The 21,792-nt window shown below is 47.1% G+C and overlaps 1 protein-coding gene across 4 annotated transcripts in view; it reads left to right on the forward strand.

Moving 5' to 3' along the window:
• JAK2 (Janus kinase 2) overlaps positions 1-21,792 on the forward strand; it is a 1,999,562-nt gene that overhangs the window by 1,204,095 nt on the left and 773,675 nt on the right. For all 4 annotated transcript variants that reach the window (XM_069626008.1, XM_069626007.1, XM_069626009.1 and 1 more), the window contains one exon: positions 5,903-6,037. In XM_069626008.1, coding sequence (XP_069482109.1) covers positions 5,903-6,037 — 135 coding nt within the window. The remainder of the gene's footprint in view (positions 1-5,902; positions 6,038-21,792) is intronic.

Here is a 21,792-nt window from a genome sequence, read left to right on the forward strand (position 1 = left end):
CATGATTCTGGCACGTGACACACAGCTCGACAAAATGGCTGCCACGCCAGTCAACATGTCCGCTCGTCCATTGTCTTGCCTAGGAACGGAGCAGGCGGGAGAACAAGTTTCAATGTGGGACTGGTGTCAACCAGGTATGTGGCCTACAGTTTATCCATCAGCAGCGCAGGGCAGGTTCCCTCTGCAACCGAGACAGAGTGCGCTCCGGCCCCAGCAGCCTCCAGCCACTCTGTCAATATCAGCTGCCACCTCTTCAACCTCCGAAGACAGGTTCTTAGAAAAGGTTCTTGGTGCTGATGCGAACCCCTCAGATGGGGCGGCCATCCTGCGGGATGCAGCCAGGGTCTTGCTCCTTCCGGTCACTCCACTGACGCTTATAGTCATTCCTCCTATGGCTCTGTCGTCACAGGCCCCAGCACAGCCCCCGCTACCCCTGCCGGCTCCTTCGCTTCCGGCTCTCCTGCCTCCCACAGTACAGGTGGTTCCACACCAGCATACGGCTCTGGTCGCCACCCCCAGCCCACAGCTCCCAGCACTCCTCCACCTGCTCCGGACATGCCAGATACTCTGGTGGACACAGACGAGGAGGAGGACACTGACACGCCGTCATCAACAAACGCCTTCCACGAACGGCTTGCAGATTTGGCAGAGTATTTGGGCCTTTCTCAACCAGAGGTCGAGCAGCCTGAGGAGGGGGGCCTTGGCAGAAGTCCTTACCCTAAAACCCCCTACCAGAGCGGGTTGTTGCCATCGCCAAGAAGGGGTGGCTCAAGCCACACTCGACCCAACCTGTAAATCAGCTCCTCAATGCCAAGTATAGACAGATGGAGGGGGATCTACGCTTGCTTTCGGCGCACCCTCAACCGCACTCTTCGGTGATCACTGCAGCGTTACTCTACTCTAAGCCTCAGTCGTCCTCGGCCATCTCATCCTCAGCGCTGCTAGGCAAGGAGGAGATGATCTTGGAGGTGTACGGGAAGAAGCTGTACTTCAACACCTCTCTGCACCTGCGTCAATCCAAAGCGGATGCCATGTTGGCTGCCGCTAACCAGAGGCTTTGGCAGGAAATAGCGGACTTCCTTCCAGAACATCCGGTGCAGAGCCAAGCATGCTTCAAGGCGGGGGTCGGAGAAGCCAAGCTGGTAGCGCAGGACATCATGGAGTCCACCGTGGCAACCATACCTCTGCCCGGCCATATGCATTGCCACTGACATGAGAAGGACTGCCTGGCTTCGGGCTTCTGAGTTTAACCCTGATGTCTAGGAATGCATATTGGACCTTCAATTCGAGGGTAGTGACCTCTTTCACTCTACCACTGATGAGGAATTAGATAAAAAGAACAGCTCGCAAACTGTGAAGTCTTTATCCTAACGAAGGACACGTCCAAGGTGTACACCCAGTCATCTCAACGCTCCGACAAGGGGCAGTTGTTCGGCGGGTTCTGGGGCTTCCAGGAACGGAGGTCGAGGCTGCCTGACCACTCTCTGAGTCAGCATCGGCGCAAACAACAAAAGGGGAGGGAAAGGGCTTTTTCTAGTCCCCCTCCTCCGCAGAAGCCTCAGAGGGAAGGAAAGCATGACGTGTCCCTTCGTGTCTCCGATGTGGGGCAGACTTGCCTTTCATGTGCAATTTTGGTGCCAGAACTTTTCAGACCCCTGGATCCTCTCTGTAGTATTCTCGGGTTACCGCCTACTGGTCCCTCCCTCTACTCCCTCCCTCCCACAGATTGGACGGGAAATCTGTTGGCAGAATGTGGTCGCTCGTCAAGAGCCAGGCAGTGGAAGAAATCTCAGACTCCCAGAGAGGATTGGGCTTCTATTGCAGGATTTCCGTCATACTAAAGAAGAACCAGGCTGACCTGAGAGTTGTGTTGGACCTATCCACCCTCAACCTCTCCCTCCCTCTTCAAAAATTCAAGATGGTTACGCCAGCACGCATTGCAGAGACACTAGACAAGGGAAACTGGTTGTGCTCCCTGGATCTGAAGGACGCTTATCTACACGTCCCGATTTGGCAACCACATCGCTCCTTCCTGCGCTTCAGGATCATGGGTTGCCATTTCCAGTTCAAGGTCAACCCCTTGGCCTCAACTCAGCCCCCAGGGTATTTACCAGGCGCATGAATGCGGTGTCAGCCCTCCTCAGGGCCCAGGGCCACCACGTCTACCGTACGTGGATGACTGGCTCGTCAGGGTGCGATCTCCGGAGGCGGTACTGACCACTTCCTCCTCTTTTAAGAACACACTCCATGACCTGGGGTTTACGATCAACCTCAGGAAGTCTCAGCTACAACCTACGCAGAACCTGTCCTTCCTGGGCCTCATCTGGGACATAAGCTCAGAGAGCTTCTGAGAACGATATCTACCTTACGGCCGTCCACCTCCTGGACTATTCAAACCTGAAGGCGCACAGGCTCAGCAGACTGGGGTCGGATAATTACGTGTGGCAATTGAACGATCAGGTACGGCTGGAGATCTTTAGCAACCGGAGGTGCCACCAGTTTGCGTCCTGGCAGGGGCAGGTCCCCGGCTCCCGGGGCTGCGCATTCCAGATACAGTGGGATGGCTTACAGTGTATGCCTTCCCTCCCACACCCCTGGTCCACAGGATGATTTGCAAATAAAGCAATCTTGTCACCTCAGTGTCATTCTGATAGCTCCATGGTGGCCGGCGAGACTGTGGTTCTCTGAACTCCTTAGCCTCACGGACAGACCACCCATTCAACTTCTGAGGGGGCCAGCTCCTTTTCTGGTGCAGAAAGGGGGGCAGGGACGCCCACCCCGCTCCACAGAAGTTAGCCCTCACAGCATGGTTCCTGAACAGGTCACTCTCAAGCACCTGAGCCTCTCGCAGGCTAATCTAGAGCTTATTCAGGGAGCCAGGAGCAAAGCTACCAGGAGCCAGTGCTAAAGTAAATTGACTAGGTTCTGTCTTTGGGCGGACTCTAAAGAGAGAGACCCCCTTACGTGCACACTGGATGATGTGCTCTCCTTCTCTGCGCTCTTGCGCACTCAGGCGTGCAGGAGGGCTCATGCCACACCTATTTGGCGGCTATAGGGGCCTGCAAAAAATGTCGAGGATGAGAGCTTCTCCTCCTCCAACCCGATAGTCAGAAGTCATTTGGCAGGCCTCTTCAGGCTCTGCCCGCCAATCAAGAAACCACACGCGTTGGACCGCAATGTAGTGCTGGGCGCCTTAGTGCACAAGCCATTCCAGCCAATGACATGCACTGACATCAGACTGGTCACCATATTATTAGTGGGCCTCACCTCTACTCCAGGAACCAGCGAGATCCAGGTTCTAGTGACCTTAGAACCCTATACCACTTTTCATTTCCTATCTAAGCTACCCTCCGCTTTCCATTTAAACGAGGAAATAGTCTTACCTATGCTTTTTGCTGACCCTAGCATGAGGCTCAGAGGGTCTTGCACTGTCCACAAATCGGACAAACAGTTTGTTACCTTTGGGGGGGGTCAAGGGCCGGGTATCAGACATCTATTGCACGGTGGATAGTCTCCACCATCTGGGAGGCCTACGAGGGGCAGCACATGCCATTGTCAGACAACATGAACACCCATACTGTCAGAGCCAAAGCCATGGCCAGACGGTTCTAAGGAATCTAATTTGTTAAGGAGGGTCTGCTCTCCACCCTGGGGGCTACATTCAGTAATAATCACCCATGCAGTATGGAGGAAAGGGGATGGGATGCAAGAGTAATTAATAGTTACTCACTGTAGTGACTAATGTGCTCTTAGTCCATAGTCCCCTTTCCTCCATACGTCCCACCATCCTCCCCACTAATAATGGTGTCATTAGGCAATGTTAAATATTGTTGCTGCATTAATGGGGACTGAGAAGTGGCGCTAGTGGGCGGAGTCAAGGGGATCACATGTTCCCAGGGCCGCGCCTCTAAATTTAAAGGGGAAGAAGGTTTTTTCTGGTGAAAAGGGTTCAGTCTCCTGTCCCTAGCGAGGGCCGCCCGTGCAGTATGGATGAAAGGGGACTATGGACTAAGAGTATGTTAGTCACTATGGTGAGTAACTATTAATTTCTCACACAGCCCATGAAAAACAGTCACTCTTCAATATCTTAGATGCACTGTGTAGAACGTCCTTCTATCTGCAGTGCGTATTGCTCTGCGACCCTGCTGTTCACTGCAGACTCTCTCACTGTTAGGTTGCTTGTTCCCTCCTTCGCTGCAACGATTTCTGGATGTTGTAGTCCTGGAAAATAGGGAGGAATCACTGGTACGAACATAGTACGGCATGTATGAGGTGACATCAAGTGGTACTTTGACAGTTGCTGCCAGGAACAGTTCAAAGGAACAGAGAACTTTAATACTGGAATCCAGGTTTCACGGTGGAGCGATAAAACAAAACATGCCAAGTTATATTTTAGTATGTGGTCCTCATTTCCTAATGCTTTAGGTAGAATCCCTAAATAGATCACATTTAGACATGATGCAAGGCATGGAGTTGTCATTAAGCAATTAAGATGAGCATTTGAATTTTTAACCAAATTGAAAAATCATGGCTTCAGGAAGTACTTTACAATGGCTTTCAGGATTCTGGAATGGCTATTGGACGACTTTGGCCCTGATGTTTTTCAGTGATCTGTATGGGGGGTTTTGATTGAGTTGAATCTCCAAAAATATGTTGCATACTATTGTCCTTTCTGGCAACCCAAAATGTTGTGGACTAGGTCATCTTTAAAAGAACACTATTTCAAAGGACTCTTAAATCAGAATTCCCTGTCATATCCTACAAAATCCTAAAAAACGAAATCTCTTATCTGGAAAGTGGCCACCAATGCAGTTTGCTATCATCATTTAACGAGTAGAAGGTAGAGTCTGGAGTGGCAAATGCAAAAGAACAAATTACAGGAGCCCAATGCCCTTACTAAATGTTCTCCAACATGGGGTTCTAAAACTACTGCATGTTTCATGATGCTATTGAAATCTGAGGATTACATCCTGCCACAAAATATTTATTGCAAATATTTTTTTCATGAAATAGCTACAGTCTGATATTCAGTCCGATAACGTCTGGAACAATTTGTGTTACTTGTTAAAGTAATAACCAATTTACTAAGACATGCACAGTTGCTCTTTAAAGCTCCACAAAACAGAATTTCTTATTCAACACCCGAGTACTCATTCAAAGTGTTTTGTTAATTCTTAGGTCCTTCAGCACCTCTTATGCTTTTTATGATAGCCATTAAATATAGTGTCTGCTTGGTGAAATTTGAGTCAATGGGATACATAAATTGCACTTTAAAATTGTATTTCATATTCTAGCTGTCTTCCACAAGTCCTACCCATCCCATTCTTCAGTGTTTCTAAACCTTTGTGTGCACGTTTTTCCAAATTATCATGAGCAAGTGTTAGAGGTGGCAGAATGAACCAATTGTGATTTTAGTCACGGGGAATGTTATGTGGCTATTAACCTACAGTGGCTGTGGTTAGTCCATCTCCTAGGTCTGAGAATGAATTCACCTGTTAAGTACCCCCAGGTGGGTCCTGAGTAGCAGAGTGACAAATGTTTTGCCTGTGATTGGAGACATAGAACTTGCAGTCACCGTCCCAAATGACTACAACTTGTGCAAAATTAGACCCTATTTCAGGGCGTATATAGCCTTAAGGGGCCTGAAATGGTTAAAGCTGGTGGAAGGTGGAAGCCAGCTTGAACTTAGAAATCAAGGATGAGTTTACAGGTAAGTGTAATTTATTTTGTGTTTATGGTTATTCATGAAAAATCGAGAGGACATCCGTTGTATCCGCTTGTAGTCTTGGAAAATGACAATGTGGAAGTGAGAGCACGTTATCCTTTGATTTTTACTTTAATTTATTTATTTTTGATTTCAGTTTTAATTTGTCTAATATACCACTGATGTTTTTCTTTCAAGCACGAGAGCCTTGGGCAAGGCACCTTCACCAAGATTTTCAAAGGATTAAGAGAGGAAGTTGGTGATTACGGCCAGCTGCATCAGACCGAAGTCCTCTTAAAAGTTCTCGAAAAGACGCACAGAAATTATTCTGAGGTATATGTGGCATTTAAAACTGCGGTGCTTCAATAAAAGTTACTTATATATAAAAAGTGCTGGAGACTACACACTTACGCTCACTCTTCATAAGTAAGCAGTTTAAAGCTAAAGGGAAATACTTACATGTACGCAGTACTACATCATTTATGTACCTCCCTAACCAAAGACGTTCAATTTAAAGGACTTACACACATGTGGGCCTAACTTGGTTCCACTGTGCATAGACTACCTAATTCCACATTGATAGCTGCGTGAACAGGTGCAGGTAGATAAGGCCCACAATCTGTAGTACACTATAGAAAAAACAAGTCCCTACAACTAAGTTCTAGCGCACCTTTTGCATTAAAAACACCCATATTGTGCATTGTTAAATCTTTCCTCTGCAGGAATATTATGGTGCATGTCAAAGAAGGATTCTATATATATCTCAACACAAAATTCACACATTAGCCAGTATATGAATTAATAAATGTTTAATCATAGATGTCATTCAGTAAATGTACAATTGTCTCCTACAGTAGCCTATGCTCATACAGTTTGTTCATAAGCCTAGCCACAGATTGTCCATATGCCTAGCCAAAATGTGTTTCAAACAAAAATCATGGTCCTTTTCAAGGCTAACGGTGGCAAAACATCCCATCCAATAACATATGAGTGAATCAATAGTCTATCAGTGTATCAAGTTATGCCAATTGTAGGATATTATTCTTCTCCCTCAAATAGCTCCTATTTAGTGGTGCCTGTTTTACTGGGATAAACCTAGCCCCTTTTTTGTGGTGTCCCTGTGCTTTTCTCAATTGAAATCACACTTGTTCTTGAAATCGCCACATCTGCCACCTTGTATCTGATGCTCTCTGCTCCCAATTTCCTATTCTCGCCCATTCATGCCTGGTGTCCATTCTCTTTCACCGTTACTCCTGTTCTGCAGGCACTTCTAACTCCCATACCTGCCTGTTCTCCATCTCACCAATGGCGCCTGAATCCATTTCTACTTCATCACTCCCCACTCCGGCCATTCCCTGGCTCCTTCCTTCCTGTGTATCCCTCTGTCTCAATGTCCTTTTCTCTCTATTCGGGCTCCTCATTTCTAGTGTTCTCCTTTTGATATCGCACCCCATCTCTTCAGTGATCGCTGCTGTGTCACTCTACTCTAATCCTCAGTTGTCCTCGGCCACCTGGTCCTCGGCGCTGGTAAGCAAGGAGGAGATGATCTTGGAAGCGTATAGGAAGAAGCTGTACTCCGCCTCTCTGCACCTGCATCAATCCAAAGCGGATGCCATGCTGGCAGCCGTTAACCAGAGGCTTTGGCGGGAAATAGCAGACTTCCTTCCAGAACCTCCGTTGCAGAGCCAAGCATGCTTCCAGGCGGGGCTAAGAGAAGAGAAGCGAAGCTGGATAGCGCAGGACATCATGGAGACCACCGTGGCCCACATCGATGCCTCTGGCCGGGCCATCTGCATTGCCACGGACATGAGAAGGATGGTCTGGCTTTGGGCTACTAAATTTAATCCCGATGTCCAGGACCTTTCGTTCGAGGGTAGCGACCTCTTTCACTCTACCACTGATGGGGAATTGGATAAAAAGAACAGCTCGCAAACTGCAAAGTCTTTCTCCTAATGAAGGCCACGCCCAAGGCGTACACACAGTTGCATCAACGCTCTGACATGGGGCGGTCGTTCAGTGGGTTCTGGGGCTTCCAGGAATTGAGGTCAAGACAACCTGACCGCTTGTTCAGGCAGCACCGGCGCAAACAACCAAAAGGGGGGGCAGCAAGGGCTTGTTCCTGTCCTCCTCCTCAGCAGCAGCCTCGGAAGAACAGAAAGCATGGCACATCCCTTCGGGTCCACGTGCCTCCAGTAGGGGGGGGAGGCTTGCCTTCCACGTGCAATTTTAGCGCCGGAACTTTGTGGACCCCTGGATCCTCTCTGTAGTGTCCTCGGGGTACCGCCTTCCAGTCCCTTCTCCTCCTCCTTCCTCCACACCACTCCCACAGATTGGGAAAGCAACTCGGTTGGCGGCTATCTGGTCGCTTGGCGAGAGCCAGGCTGTGGAGAGGATTGGGCTTTTATTCCAGGATTTTCACCATACAAAAGAAGAACCAGGCTGCTACCCTTTGGCCTCAACTCAGCCCCCTGGGTATTTAGCAGACTCATGAATGTGGTGGCAGCCCTCCTCAGGGCCCAGGGCCACCATGTCTACCCATACCTGGACGACAGGCTCGTCTGGCGAGATCTCCGGAGTGGGATACCCACACCTCCTCTGCACTTATAAGCCCTCTCCTCGACCTGGGGTTTACTATCAACCTCAAGAAGTCTCAGCTGCAGCCCACGCAGAGCCTCACCTTCCTGGGCCTCATCTGGGATATGCACTCTAGGAAGGTCTTTCCCTCGGAGGATAAGATTATGGCCATCAAGAGGGCCACTACGCACTTCCTTACCAGAGCAGTGACCTCGGCCTGGTGGTAACAACACTTGGGTATCATGGCAGCGGTCCTCCTGGCCGTGCCACACATGAGACTCAGGATAAGGAGGTTACAGCTGCACTTCGCAGCCTCATGGGATCTGGAGAAGGGCTCCCAAATGGAGCTTATCATCATACCTCCTTCTCTCCACTCAGACCTCACATGGTGGGTTAGTGACTGCAACCTGTGAACGTGCAAGCCCTTCCGGCTGCCATCTCTGCAGGTCACCATCACTACGGACTCCTCCCTAGAAGGCTGGAGAGCTACTCTGGGCAGCCACAGCATCCCTGGAGTCTGCACCCGGCAGGAGCAGGAGTCGCACATCAACTGGATGGAACTCAGGGCCATCTGGCTAGCTCTCAGAGCTTTCCTTCCGCTCATTGGGGGCAAGACCGTCTTTATCCAGACTGACAACTCCACCAGCATGTACTATGTCAACAAGCAGGGAGGTACCAGGTCCCCTCTGCTGTGCACTCTAGTGGTCAGCACGTGGGAATCGACCCTGGAGAACAACATCTACCTCACGGCTGTCCACCTCCTGGGGGAGACCAACTTAGAAGTGGACAGGCTCAGCAGACTGGGAGCAGACAATTACAAATGGCAATTGAAGGAAGAGGTGCTGTTGGAGGTCTTCAGTAGATGGGGCACCCTCAGGTGGATCCGTTTGCCTCTTGGAAGAACAAGAAGTTCCATCAGTTCGCGTCATGGCAGGGGCAAGGCCCGGCTCGCTGGGGGACGCATTACAGATAACGTGGGACAGCATGACAGCCTATGCCTTTCCTCCCACACCCCTGCTTCACAAGGTAATCCGCAAGATAAAGGAAGCTTGTCACTTCAGCATCATTCTGATAGCTCCATGGTGGCAGGCGAGACCGTGGTTCTCCGAACTGCTCAGCCTCTCGGACAGAGCTCCAATTCACCTTCCGCTGGGTCCAGCTCATCTCCTATTCCAGCAGGGGGGGCAAGGTCATACACCCCACAGAAGTTAGCCCTCGCAGCATGGTTCCTGAGCAGGTCTCACTCAGGCACCTGTGCCTATCACAGGCTAACCTGGAGATCATTCAGGATACCAGGAGCAAGGCTACCAGGAGCCAATACACGAGTAAATGGACTAGGTTCTGCCATTGAGCGTACTTTAAGGAGATCAACCCCCTTAGGTGCACGCTGGATGATGTGCTCTTCTTCTCTGCACACCTTGCGATCTCTGGCGCGCAGGTGGACCAATGTTGCACCTACCTGGCAGCCATAGGGTCCTACAAAAATTCTGAGGAGGTCTTCTAGTCAAACATCTGGCGGGCTTGTCCATGCTCTACTCGCCCATCAAGAAGCCACACCTAGTATTGAACCTCAATGTGGTTTTGGGCACCTTGGCGCACAAACCCTTCGAGCCAATGGCGTCCGCGGACGACAGGCTGGTCACCATTAAGACGGCTCTGTTAGTGGGACTCGCTTCTGCTCGCAGTGTCAGTGAGATCCAGGCTCTGTTGGCCTCAGAACCCTATACCACTTTCCAAGGGGATAAGGTGGTCCTGCGAACTCACCCTGCGTTTCTACCTAAGGTACACTCTGCTTTCCATCTAAACAAGGAGATAGTCTTACCTACGTTCTAGAGTCTTGCACTGTCTGGATGTCAGGCACTCTCTGAAATTCTATCTGGACAGGACCAAGGGCTTCCGCAAGTCGGATGCACTTTTTGTCACCTTTGGGGGCTCCAGACCCGGGTATCAAGCATCCAAAACTATTGCACGGTGGATGGTTGCGGCCATCAAAGAAGTCTATGAGGGGCAGCACAAACCACTGCCAGCTAACATGCACGCTCATGCTGTCAGAGCCGCGGCCATCACATTCCAGCAGCAGGTTCTTTGGCAAGTCTTAAGCAGGGCGGCCACCTGGGCCACCCCTTCGGCCTTCTATAAGCATTAATGTTTGGATGCCGGCTCTAATTCAGATGCAGCTTTAGGACAGGCGGTTCTAAGAAACCTATTTGCTTAAGGAGGGTCTCCTCTCAACCCTTGGGCTACATTCAGTTGTAATCGCCTATGCAGTATGGAGGAAAGGGGACGGGACGTAAGAGTAATTATGTTACTCACCATTGTGACTAATGTATTCTTAGTCCTTAGTCCCCTTTCCTCCATATGTCCCACCATCCTCCCCCCTAATAATACTGCTGTCATTAGGCAATGTTAAATATTGTCAATGCGTGAATGGGACTGAGGTGTGGCGCCGGTGGGCGCAGTCAGGGTAGCGCTTTCTCCCAGGCTGCACCCCCACGCGCCTCTAACTTTAAAGGGGAAGAACGTTTTTTCTGGTGAAAAACATTCCGTGTTCGTCCCTAGGAAGGGACGCCCATGCAGTATGGAGGAAAGGGGACTAAGAACTAAGGACTCAGAGTACATTAGTCACTACGGTGTGTAACATATCATTTTTAAAAAAGGAAAATCTTCAGGCTCTGTGGATCAAGCTAAAGACATTTCCTACATCATATCAAGCCATGCCCCCTCTTAGGGCCTCTTTTGCACAACTGGGAAACATGTATGTTTCATCAAAACAGATAGTACCACTGCAGTGATCTACATCAAGCATAGTAGCATAAGATTGCCACTGTCAAGTGAGACACAAGCATTATGAATGTGATCTCCAAGCATCACACTTTGTTGATGGCAGAACAATTGCCTTGGATGAGCAACACCCAGGCGATTTGCATCCGCATATCTTGTGCAGAGAGCCATGAGGGGGAAACTGAGTGGGTGACAATGAACTAGGTGTTTCAAACTTAAAATAACATTTGGAATTGAATCTTGAAATGTAAAGTTTAAAAAATATGCAATGTATTCTTTGAATTGTTGAACCTCACTGTATAGCAATACAACTTTCGAAATAGGTATTATCTTGATGAATTCAGTTTGTTAATGTTATGTTTAAAGCACCTCTTCACACTATCTTACAATATTTCTTCCCCACCCTGGAGCTTCAATTTATTTTGTGGCAGGCACATGTTCCGCTTGTCATATTCTCTTTTCCCAAAACGGCTGTCCTGCTCTTTTTAAAAGGAAGTGTTTGTTTTAATATTATGAGTTGCGATGTCTCAGTTTGCCCCTGCCTCCACTGTACCCCTTTGTCTTAAGCATTTAAATAGTTGCCTTTTTTTGTGTGGAAATTGATATTTTTGGTTTTCAAACCTTTTTGTTTTCACCCCATTTAACTTACATCGTTCAAACTTTATGTTCATATTTAAAACCAACTACTGACACAGTCCATACACATATTGAACAGGGAGAGAGCAAATTGGCCACCCGTGCCTCGGGGAAGGTAGATGGTGAGTTAATAACATTCAACTAGAATAATAGGTGTCTGGAGCCTTTCTCATATTGGCCTGGTATGGAAGCTGCAGAGGACCGCATTCACAGTGGTCTGGATGCTCTTATTTGTGTCTGACATACATGCTGTTCAAATGTCTTGAACCAGTTAATATGATTATGTGCAACTCAATGCACATCCATCCCTTCTTTTCTTGAAAAGGGGTGTACTTCTACACCACCAGCCAACTTTTGGCTGCTGGCTCCTGAATTAAGAGTTGGGTCACCTATGTTTCCTCAGCACTGCATGGACATTTTAGTCAACTGAAGAGCTGGTTTGACAATGGTCTTCAGAAAGCGTAAAGTTTCTAAAAAATGGTTAACTACAAAGATCAGTCCTACCACCTCCTTTGCATAGAAGATTGTACTTCGGCCTCCAGCATTCATTCTTTAGTGTTCATCTGGCAGCCCTCTACAGGTAGATAAAACATAATCAAGATTTGCTGTTCGTGCATCGATTGGTGGAGGAATTCATGAGTGGCTTGATTCGCAAGTTTCCACCTATTAAGCCACAAGGCCCGGAACGGGAGCTGAATGAGGTCCCGACATAATGAATGTCGGCCTGTTTGAGCAAACGCATGCAGAAGGTATGAAATATTTCCTGCGAAACTGCATTTTTGGTGGCCATAACATTTTCAGTCCATTACAGCTAAGGAACTGTTGAGCATCATCTCAATCAAGAGGTGGATTTGTATATTTTATAAGCGTTTTTTCAGGTGCTGAGGAGACACTACATAGAAATTCAAAAGGACATTAAATTATTACACTGACCAGAAAAACGAGTGCAGACTGCTGTCTCAACTTCTTGGGCCATTTGAAATGGCAAGTAAATGTCAGGTAGTGTTCAAAGCTGTGATTACCAGATGGATTGGATTGTAGACTGTCAAATTGTACTTCTCTGCTACCAAAAAGTAATCGCAGTGATAGGGCATTCTACCATTCAGTATAGCTTTTAGCTAGGGCAGTACAGCTGTTTCGTTACTATGAAACAGGTGAAAATCAATCACTGAACGTATTCAAAACGACCGTTTCAAGAACTTTGTCCAAGAAGCGTGGCTGGTGATTGGCCTAACATTGGAATAGTCAATCAAATCCAGGGAGCCTTTCTTAAGTAGAAGTGTAATAAAGTCCAATTTTAGATATGAGAGAAAATTACCTTGAGTTACGGAAGAATGAATACGTTTGATAAGGTTGGATGGTGAAAAAGTCTTTAGTTCTTTCCAAACTCTAACTTGTATTAAATCCTCTTAGTAGAATGCAAGTTTAAGAGAATTCAAAATCTAATGGAGGAAGGTGAAAGGAATCCAGAACAGGAATATAATTATTCAACCTCCCTTCGTCGGATAATCCTCCTCTTTCGCATCCCCTCTCTCACAATATGATGGCACGGCAGGGAAAAAAGAACTCTAGTTTTACTGAGCCGGCATTTATAAGAGTATGCTGAAAGCCTACTACTGTTGCATGTGAAATTTCGTTCAATGCTTTTTAGGATGCATGCTGATCAAGTAACTAGCCAGTTAATTTCCTAACATCCCATGAGTATGCAGTATGAGAGACACTGATTATAATTGCAAGAGTCACTAAGGTTAGTAACCTGTACTTTATATTGAGTCTCAAAAGTTTCAGCAACATAGCTGCTAAAGAGGATGACTAAATGTGTACACCTTATGGCCTAATTATGTATCAGATCTAATAAATTGTACTTTTGTAATATGTATCTCCCCTTCAGATGCCTTCTTTCATCAGTTGTTTGTCACAGGAAAACAACAAATTAAGATAGTGTGGCAAGCAAAATAATCTGCCATACATGAACCTGCACAACTGCTTTGGTGTAGAGTAAAGATTATACAAAGACAAGATAGAGGACTGAATATTAGCTCCCTAACCCTTTCAACATCAGTGGCCATTGTGAGAAAGCATCCATTCCCTCTCACCCCTTTGCCTATATTTTGAGGAATGCAGGAGCACTGTAGTGGTTTCCAACAAACCTCATAGCCATCTTGCCTGCAACATTTGATGGAAGGTACATAAGCTTCCAGGTGTTGGGCAGCTAGGCAAAGAAAGGCTAGCAAAAGATACCGGAGCTTTACCTAGCTCGCCCTCCAGCTCACAGCATGGTCCTTTCATCTCAAACATCTTTGCTATTGGTCTGCTGCCTAATCAAAGCTTTTTTTCCTGTTTAAGTACTGCACTCAGTCCCCCTGCTGTTCTACCCATTAACCTTAACATCCTCCACTGAGCAGTCTCTGACACAGCCCTGCTCAGTGCACCCTCCTCTGCCGGTTGAACCAGCATTAAAACATTGTTTCTTGTGAACTTAATAGGGCTCACTACAACCTCGATCCAGTCCACCTGACAGAGACCTGGACATTGTCGTCACTGCACTCTCTGGGGCACAACCTCTGCCAGGCTCACCCCACTGCACAACCTGTGACTTGTCTCCCATTCCCCTGACCAAGATCTGCTCACTCTTTCCCTTCCTCGGTTCCTATTGTGTTGACCCAGTGATCACTTTATCACAGGCTTGGCACTGCTTGCAGCACACCTCTGGCGGCACTCTGCTCTGCTCACATTGAAGCACCCCCACGGACTGAGACACCCATGCTCCAGTGTGCCCTGCATACACGTTCCACACCCACCTTTGCAAGCCTTCAACTGAGTGTCCCGTGATGGGCCCTTCCGCTCTCCAATACAAGTGAAGGTCGAAAGAGGTACCCCTGATACCTGGTGACAACCACAACCTGCAAAGCACACTATAGCACCCCCTACACAGTACAACTCACTCAAGGAGCTCCGATCTGACTTAAGCACAGTTGAGTGTTGTCATAATCTGTGTGGGATTGATTATGGCTATTAGTGTTGTGGTGAAGGACGGTGATGTCACTGACATTCTAGGTGGAATGTTGGTGTGGGGATGTCACTGGGACTCTAGGTGGAATGTTGGTGTAGGTTTGATTGCAACGTTCTACTGATGGCAGTTAGACCTAAGATACTGGACCAGATGGATGTCCCAGTGCTTTCTCTACTTACTAACTAAGAGAATAAAACCTACATGTAAACTACTTACCTTCTGGTGTTCCTGATTGGTGAAGGAGGCTTAGTTTATGTCACTGGCGACGAGGATGGTTCCGGTGCTGCCGGGAAGGGGCAGCTGGTGAGAAGCGCTGCCTTCCTGAGAGACATCCATCAAACTGGAACAAGCTGCATGCCGGGTGGTGCAGTGGAGGTTCAGGTCGAGGTCCAATTGAAGCGGAGGTGTCTGGCGGGCTGGGCGGTGCTGAGGCCCAGGTTTCAAAGTCCAGGCTGGGGCTTTGAAGAGTGTGGGTGGCCCAGTATAGCCGTGCCAGGAGCGGAGGAACAACTGCTGGGGACGCTGTTGTGTGTACCGGCGGGGGCGGGGGGGGCTGTGGTTGCCCAGTCCTTGGAAGGTCCAGAGTCCAGGTGCCGCTGGGGTCGATGTGGCCCATTGCCTGGAGCTACGCACCCACTGTGTACTTTGGTGGGTCGGTCCAGAGTTTGATGGAAGTTTGGAGGGGGCTGCTGTGACTCCTTAACAGCCTAAGGACTGGAGAGCGGACTTGGAGGAGTTTCCCTTTGGGCTGGTATTCCGCCGGGCCGGTAAGGCAGTAGGGTCGTAAGTATCAGCTGACTGCTGCTGTTGTTCAGTTCGCAGGAGGCTCATACAAATGCTGTACACGGGCACCTGGAGCTTGAGTTCTTCTACGTGCCACCAGACAGGATATTGGTGGTAAGGTGCATATGACTGCTGTGGAGCACTGTGCATACGGTTTGGGCTGTGATCTGGAAGTGGAGTTTAAATCTCTTGATTGGTTGTGACTCACCCGGTGCCTATTGACGGTTGTACTGCAATTACGTGTGGGTGCACGTGCACAAGGTGCCATTGAGGGATCATCTCAAGGGAACAAGAAGTCTGGAGGTTCTCACAAGGGTGGGGGAAAGGTTCCTGTTGGGGGTTTAAGGAACAAGGATTTCCGCCAGCAATGTTACATACGGCTGCAAGGCCTCTGCCAGCTTTTCTGCCAAATCCTGGAGAGCCTGTTGCTCCTTGGGAGCAGTGGGTGGATGCCTTCAAAGTATATTTGAGGGCTGCTGGCGGGGCAAAGTTCAACGACGATGAAAAGGAGGCTGCATTGCTGAATTGCATTGGGACTGAGGGCTTGAGAGTTTTTCGGCACCTGCCAGGGGAAAACGTAATGGTTCAAGGGGGAGGTGAGGGAGAAATGGTTATTAGTGCATATGAGACAGCTTTGAAGAAGTTACAAATGCGTTTTGGTAAAAGAGTTAACGTGGTTTTAGAGCGGTATAAGTTTTTCTCTAGGGGGCAAGGCTCTACGGAAAGCATAGATACTTATGTTACGGCAATACGTGCACTCATGGCTACATGTGGGTTTCCTGGCAATGGGGAGGAACACATAAGGGATCAGGTTATGATGAAGACATCTAATCAGAAAATAAGAGAAAGGTTATGGATAGAGAGTGATCCTTCACTTGAGAAGGTGTTGGAGATTGCAAGAGCAATTGAAGCTTCTAAGACCAGTGTACAAATGCTTACTGAGAGGGATATGAATAGGGAGATGGTGCATGCTGTAGTAGCAAAGAACAAGAAAGGTTTGGATAGAGCTGGGGTGCAAGGGACTAGAGCACCTAAGAGTAAGGAGGGGTGCAAGAATTGTGGCTGGTCAAGTCACACGGCTGAGTCTAAATCTTGTCCTGCCTGCAATGTTGAATGCAGGAAGTGTAAGCGTTTGGGCCATTTTGCACGTATGTGTAAGGGGCAGTTGGTTGCTAGTGTGGCATTAGAAGACTCTACCATGTTATTAGAAGGGACATCAGGAGGGGGATCTAATCAAAGCGTCATATTACATGTGGAGGGAAGTGGGCGGAAGGGTCCATGGGTGTCGGTGTTGGTGGATCAGCACCCTGTGGATATGCTGGTGGATTCGGGGTCACCCTATACACTGGTGGCTCCGGATGTGTATCAAGAAGTGTTGGGTAAAGATATTTCTACTTTATTGGCTGCAGATATCAAACCATGTGCATATGGGCAGAGTCCCATCGACCTCCTGGGCTACAATTGGTCGAAATTTTCCTTCAAAGGGAGGCAAACCTTGGGTAAGTTGTATGTGGCTTCAAAGGGCACAAATGTGTTGGGTTGGGATGAGCAGGCTGCACTTAAAATACAGATTCACCCGGGTGAGAAGGAACCGGTTCTCAGTGTCACGGAGGGATGTCTTCAGTTCTTCTGTCCAGTAAATAAGGCATCTTCTGCTTGCTCCCTACCTTCCCATGTCCTTCTTGCCCTGTGCCGAACTCCAGTAGTTTCAGGTCTGGAAGCATGGTGCTTTCTAGAAGTCTCTGGTCCGCCTACTGCACTACCTATCCTCGCCACAGCCCACTAAATCTGTCTCCCCATGAAGGCTGCCCACCTTCTTGGCTTACTCAAAGTTGTACAGCCCCCCAAAATTACTAACCAAAATGGTAAGGAGAAATTCAAAAACACAACGCACTTTGAGAATTGCTATGCATGCCTCAAAACTGTCCATAAGACCACTGACATATTATTCCTCTGCCATTCCACAATAAGTGAAGAACCTTTTCTTCATGTTTATTGTCCTCAACTTGGGCAAAATCAATGGGGGCCTTAGGCTTGAGTGTAAACTATCAGGCACCCAATTTGAAACCTACATTGTTAGCTGCTCTACAATACTCCATGCCTACTCTCGGGCACATCGTCTTTTCACCAAATATTGCAGAGAAATCATCACCAGACTCGCACACTGCACTGAGACTAGTGTCCTATAGCCACATCCACCGTTGCTTGCAAACAGTCTGAGATCGAGGAACACAATCCAGTATCAGCCACCTCAACCATATCCCCACCTCGGGGCACAGCTTCAGAAAGGCAAGCACTCTGAGTCTTTGAACTCCTCAACAGCAACACCACCACCACCCGGAGAGGAAGCTCTCTCCAACCTGCCGTCCTCCCCCTGTTGTCAGAAAGCCCAGACACTCAACCTCAACTTCAGTGAATTAAGAGTTCAGTTAAAACCTGTGGACTTGAACCACCTAGATCTAAGCTGCATCACTGCTTGTTCTGCATTTAAAAACAAGCCTAACATTAAAATCATTATGCCCACCGAGAATCTTGCCTGCCTAGCCCTCACTGAAACCTAGTTCTCAACAATTGCACCACCATAGGGGAAAATGTTGTACCGGCTAATGCTAAAACCTTGACTGAGAACCGCCAGAACACAAAAGGTGGGGGAATCGCAAGGATTTACCTTATGCCCTAAAATGCAACACCATTGAAATCAGTGTCTACTCATTTGAGTACCTGGCAAAGAAAGTATGTCCCAACGTGAACAACTGCATCCTGATCATATGCTGTACACAAGCACGCAGCCCGAATTTCCTCCCAGAATGGACAGGAATAATGGTCTCGGCAAAAAAAAAAACAGGCTTTCCTGATATGGGCAAACTTATCATTTAATTTGATGGCAAGAACAACGAGCCGACACAAATATTTCTGCTCAAAATGCAAGGCTTCGATTTCGAGCAATCAAACCAAACCTCTACACAGTTTCAGGGTCTCATACCTTGTCCACAGAAAACTGCATCATAACAAGATCACCATCCTTCCGTTTTTTCTGGATGTGCAGCTACCCTGATCTTTTTGCATGCACACACCTGACCAGACAACCTGCACAATACAAGATCCCTGTAAGACCTGAAAAGATTATTTGCAGAGCAGTGCAACAATCTATTATTTGAAAGATTGAAATTACTTGATTCTCCAGAAGTCCCTGCTAATCCAAAAATGCAAACAATCAGATAAGAATGCCAAAACAAATGCTTGGATCGACCTTGCAAGCCTGAAAAGAAGGTTGCAACCTGGAGTGTGGATACAATCCAAAAGAATAGAAGATGAACAAAATGCTCTCAACTTGTGTCAGAAACGACAGAGTTCCTTTAAACTAGAAACAAGCTGCTTTAACTCACAAACACTTAAACCATGCGGCCATCACACCCAAAAATCTCTCCACCGTCCTCTGGGAACTAGCAAATACAAGTTAAACAGCCAATTCAGTATAAACCGCTCACAAGATGGTCTAAAAAAGAACCCCGGCTGTACCCAGAATTCTCATCCAGTTAACCGCTGTGAGAAGCCAGGAATGAGACACGGACACAGAGGAGATTTGTTTGTGGCTAAACATTTTTATTAAAACAAATGGAGTTTGGAAAATGCCTCACTATTTCTAGTGTGAGGAATTTGCCTACCTCAACCAAAAATAATGGGTCTGTCATGTGTCAAGATGTCCAGACAAAAGTATGTCCTGTGTCTTTAATCCTATTCTGGCCCTCACAATTTAAAATAACTCAGAGGTGTAAAGGGTATAGTCCTAAAGTGCTCAGATGATCAAGTTCAACACAAAAATTCAAATGTTATGTTATGCTGATTTATACTATGCACAACTACCACCCCAGGGCAGTCTTCAGGCGCTAATCCAACAAAAAGGTTTCCAAATGGACAATGCTCACAGTTCCAGGGAATAGCTTCCTTCAACAGACTCCTTGTACCAAAGCAAGCAAGTTCAAAAAAGATTACTGTCTCCTGTTGATGTATTCACTCTTTTGGGAAATCACTCCCTTCCCCAAGCTTTCTCTTCACTTCAAAATCCTAAGGGTATCTTTCCTCCCTCAAGACTCTGTTTTATGACAGTTCACAAGCTATGGCCTTCCTTGAGATTCGTCTTTCAACACTTCACAATAGTTCATACTTTCTTTCAAGGACATGGTCTTTCCTTGAGACACTACATTATGCCGCCATATTTGTCTTCACCTGGTATACTCTCCTGCTAGGACTTTGTAGTTCAAACGTTTAAATTAACTTACCCTTGTATACTTCTTTGCCTGGACTTTATTGTACACAACACTTTCTCTTTAAGTTAGGGGTTGAACAACCCATTCGTAATTGGTTCTACAAATACTTCCACTTCCTTAATCACTCTCAGGTTTTCTCAGGGCTATTAACATTTAGTAGAATATAATGATGAATGATTAACCTGGCCAATTTGGGTAATTGAATGAATTGCAACTCTGCCTGAATTACTAGGATTAACAAATTGCATATGTTATGTACTGTTGTGTATTATAGGAGAACAAATAACTATTGCCCGTTGGGTGGGAGATTGATTCTATTTTCTGGGTTCTGCTGTTATTTTTTCTTTTTTCTTCTTTTTAATTTATTTTTTTACTATGGTTACTAATGTGAATAGTAAGAGGAAATATTTCATGTATGCTTTTATTCCTCCTCGTACTTATTTTAATTGTTATGCTGTTTTTTGTTGTTTATTACTCTGAGATTTAAATTTAAATTTGTAAAAGTTTTATTAAACCAAATACAATTAAAAAAAATAAAAATGAATAAAAATGTTACTGGTTGCACTTTGTGCCGCAGTTTGGCTATTTATTGTTTGCTGGCCACCAGCCCAACTGCCACAAGGATCGCCAGAAGGAATTAAAGAAATTGCAAAATGGCGACTGGGCCTCATATAGTTTTGGGCGCACCACCTAAACCTCAATCTGACCCAGTGTGATCAAAGGTTAAAGTAAATTATGACCCTGACACAATTCCCACCCGCAGGTCTAGACACTCAGGAGACAGCCCACCCAGGGGGAGGCTTGGAGAATGGTGGCAGCTGGCGGCTAGGGTTGGTGGTGGTAGTTAAATAAGTGGTGTGTGTCAGCAGAGGCAAGTAGAGAGGAGGAAGTGGTGACAACTAAAGAAATTGTAACATCAGGAGAGGAGAATGCAGAGGGTGGTGGTTAAGGCAACTAAGGACCTAGTGGGAGTGTTAACATCTAAATAAAGTGAGCTGGAGGAAAGAATCAAAAGGACGAAAGGGACGGTGGGAAACAACAATAAATGAGAAAATGCTGAAGTTGGAACAAAGACTGGTAGAGGAAGAGGAAGGAACTCTGGGAAGAAGGTTAAAGCCAGAGATTCGGATGTGGTAAAAAAATATCAGGGTTCGGGATTGACCACTTGCCCGTCACACCTGTGGAAGGCAATGGTACAGTAAAGATGGGAGGAAAGCAGAGAAGAGAAAGAAGTGAGAGTAAGGAAGTCCAAGGTCTAGTCAGCCAGAGAAAGATGGTTCCTGGCAGGCCAGCTCACCCCTATGCATAATCAGATGGAGCGGTGTGAGGTAAGAAGGAAAGGGGGGGCCAGGGAGATTAGATATTTTAGAGAGAAGTACTTTAGGGTGTGTACTGCCGTCCCGGGGACCTCTCTTGTGCTCCCTGCTGAGCACAACCTTTGAGTGATCCGCCCTCAAGACTTGCTGCCAGAGACCCACAGGGGGTTAGCAAGCCCCTGAAAACCCACATCTACAATAGGTTTCGGGATTCCCGAGATCTTACAGTGCTAGAGGAGGTTATGATATGATATGGCATTGTTAACTGAAACACCCTCCTGAGTATGCGAACAATGGTTATAGAGGTTCAAAGACCAGAATGCCAGCAGGGCGAGACATTGGTTTGGGAGAAGACCATCTGGGTTGTTTTTTTCTTGGTGGGGGGTGGGGCTGTGGGTCAACCAGTTTGTACTTAAAGTAAGCCCTATATTTAGATAGTAAACAACATTGCTGGCTTTTGCTATTATCCTTGGTAACAGGTATCCCATGTGACCTGCCCCATGGCCAAAATTCCCTAAGCCTCATTATTCTAAGGCTAAGTTCTACTATGGTGCTGGGTATGCGTGGATAGGAAAGATGCTTTAAGTTTTCATTCCTTCATTTGATGCATTATGGTGATGATCTAACCTTTTTTGGAGACAATGGGCTTCATTACGAGTATGCCAGTGTGGAAACAATTTGACAGTAATTCCGTTTACTGCAACGTTTCTGCATCAG

Source organism: Ambystoma mexicanum, chromosome 6p (assembly GCF_040938575.1).
Source record: "Ambystoma mexicanum isolate Mex_15411 chromosome 6p, UKY_AmexF1_1, whole genome shotgun sequence".
In the NCBI taxonomy this organism is placed as follows: domain Eukaryota; kingdom Metazoa; phylum Chordata; class Amphibia; order Caudata; family Ambystomatidae; genus Ambystoma; species Ambystoma mexicanum.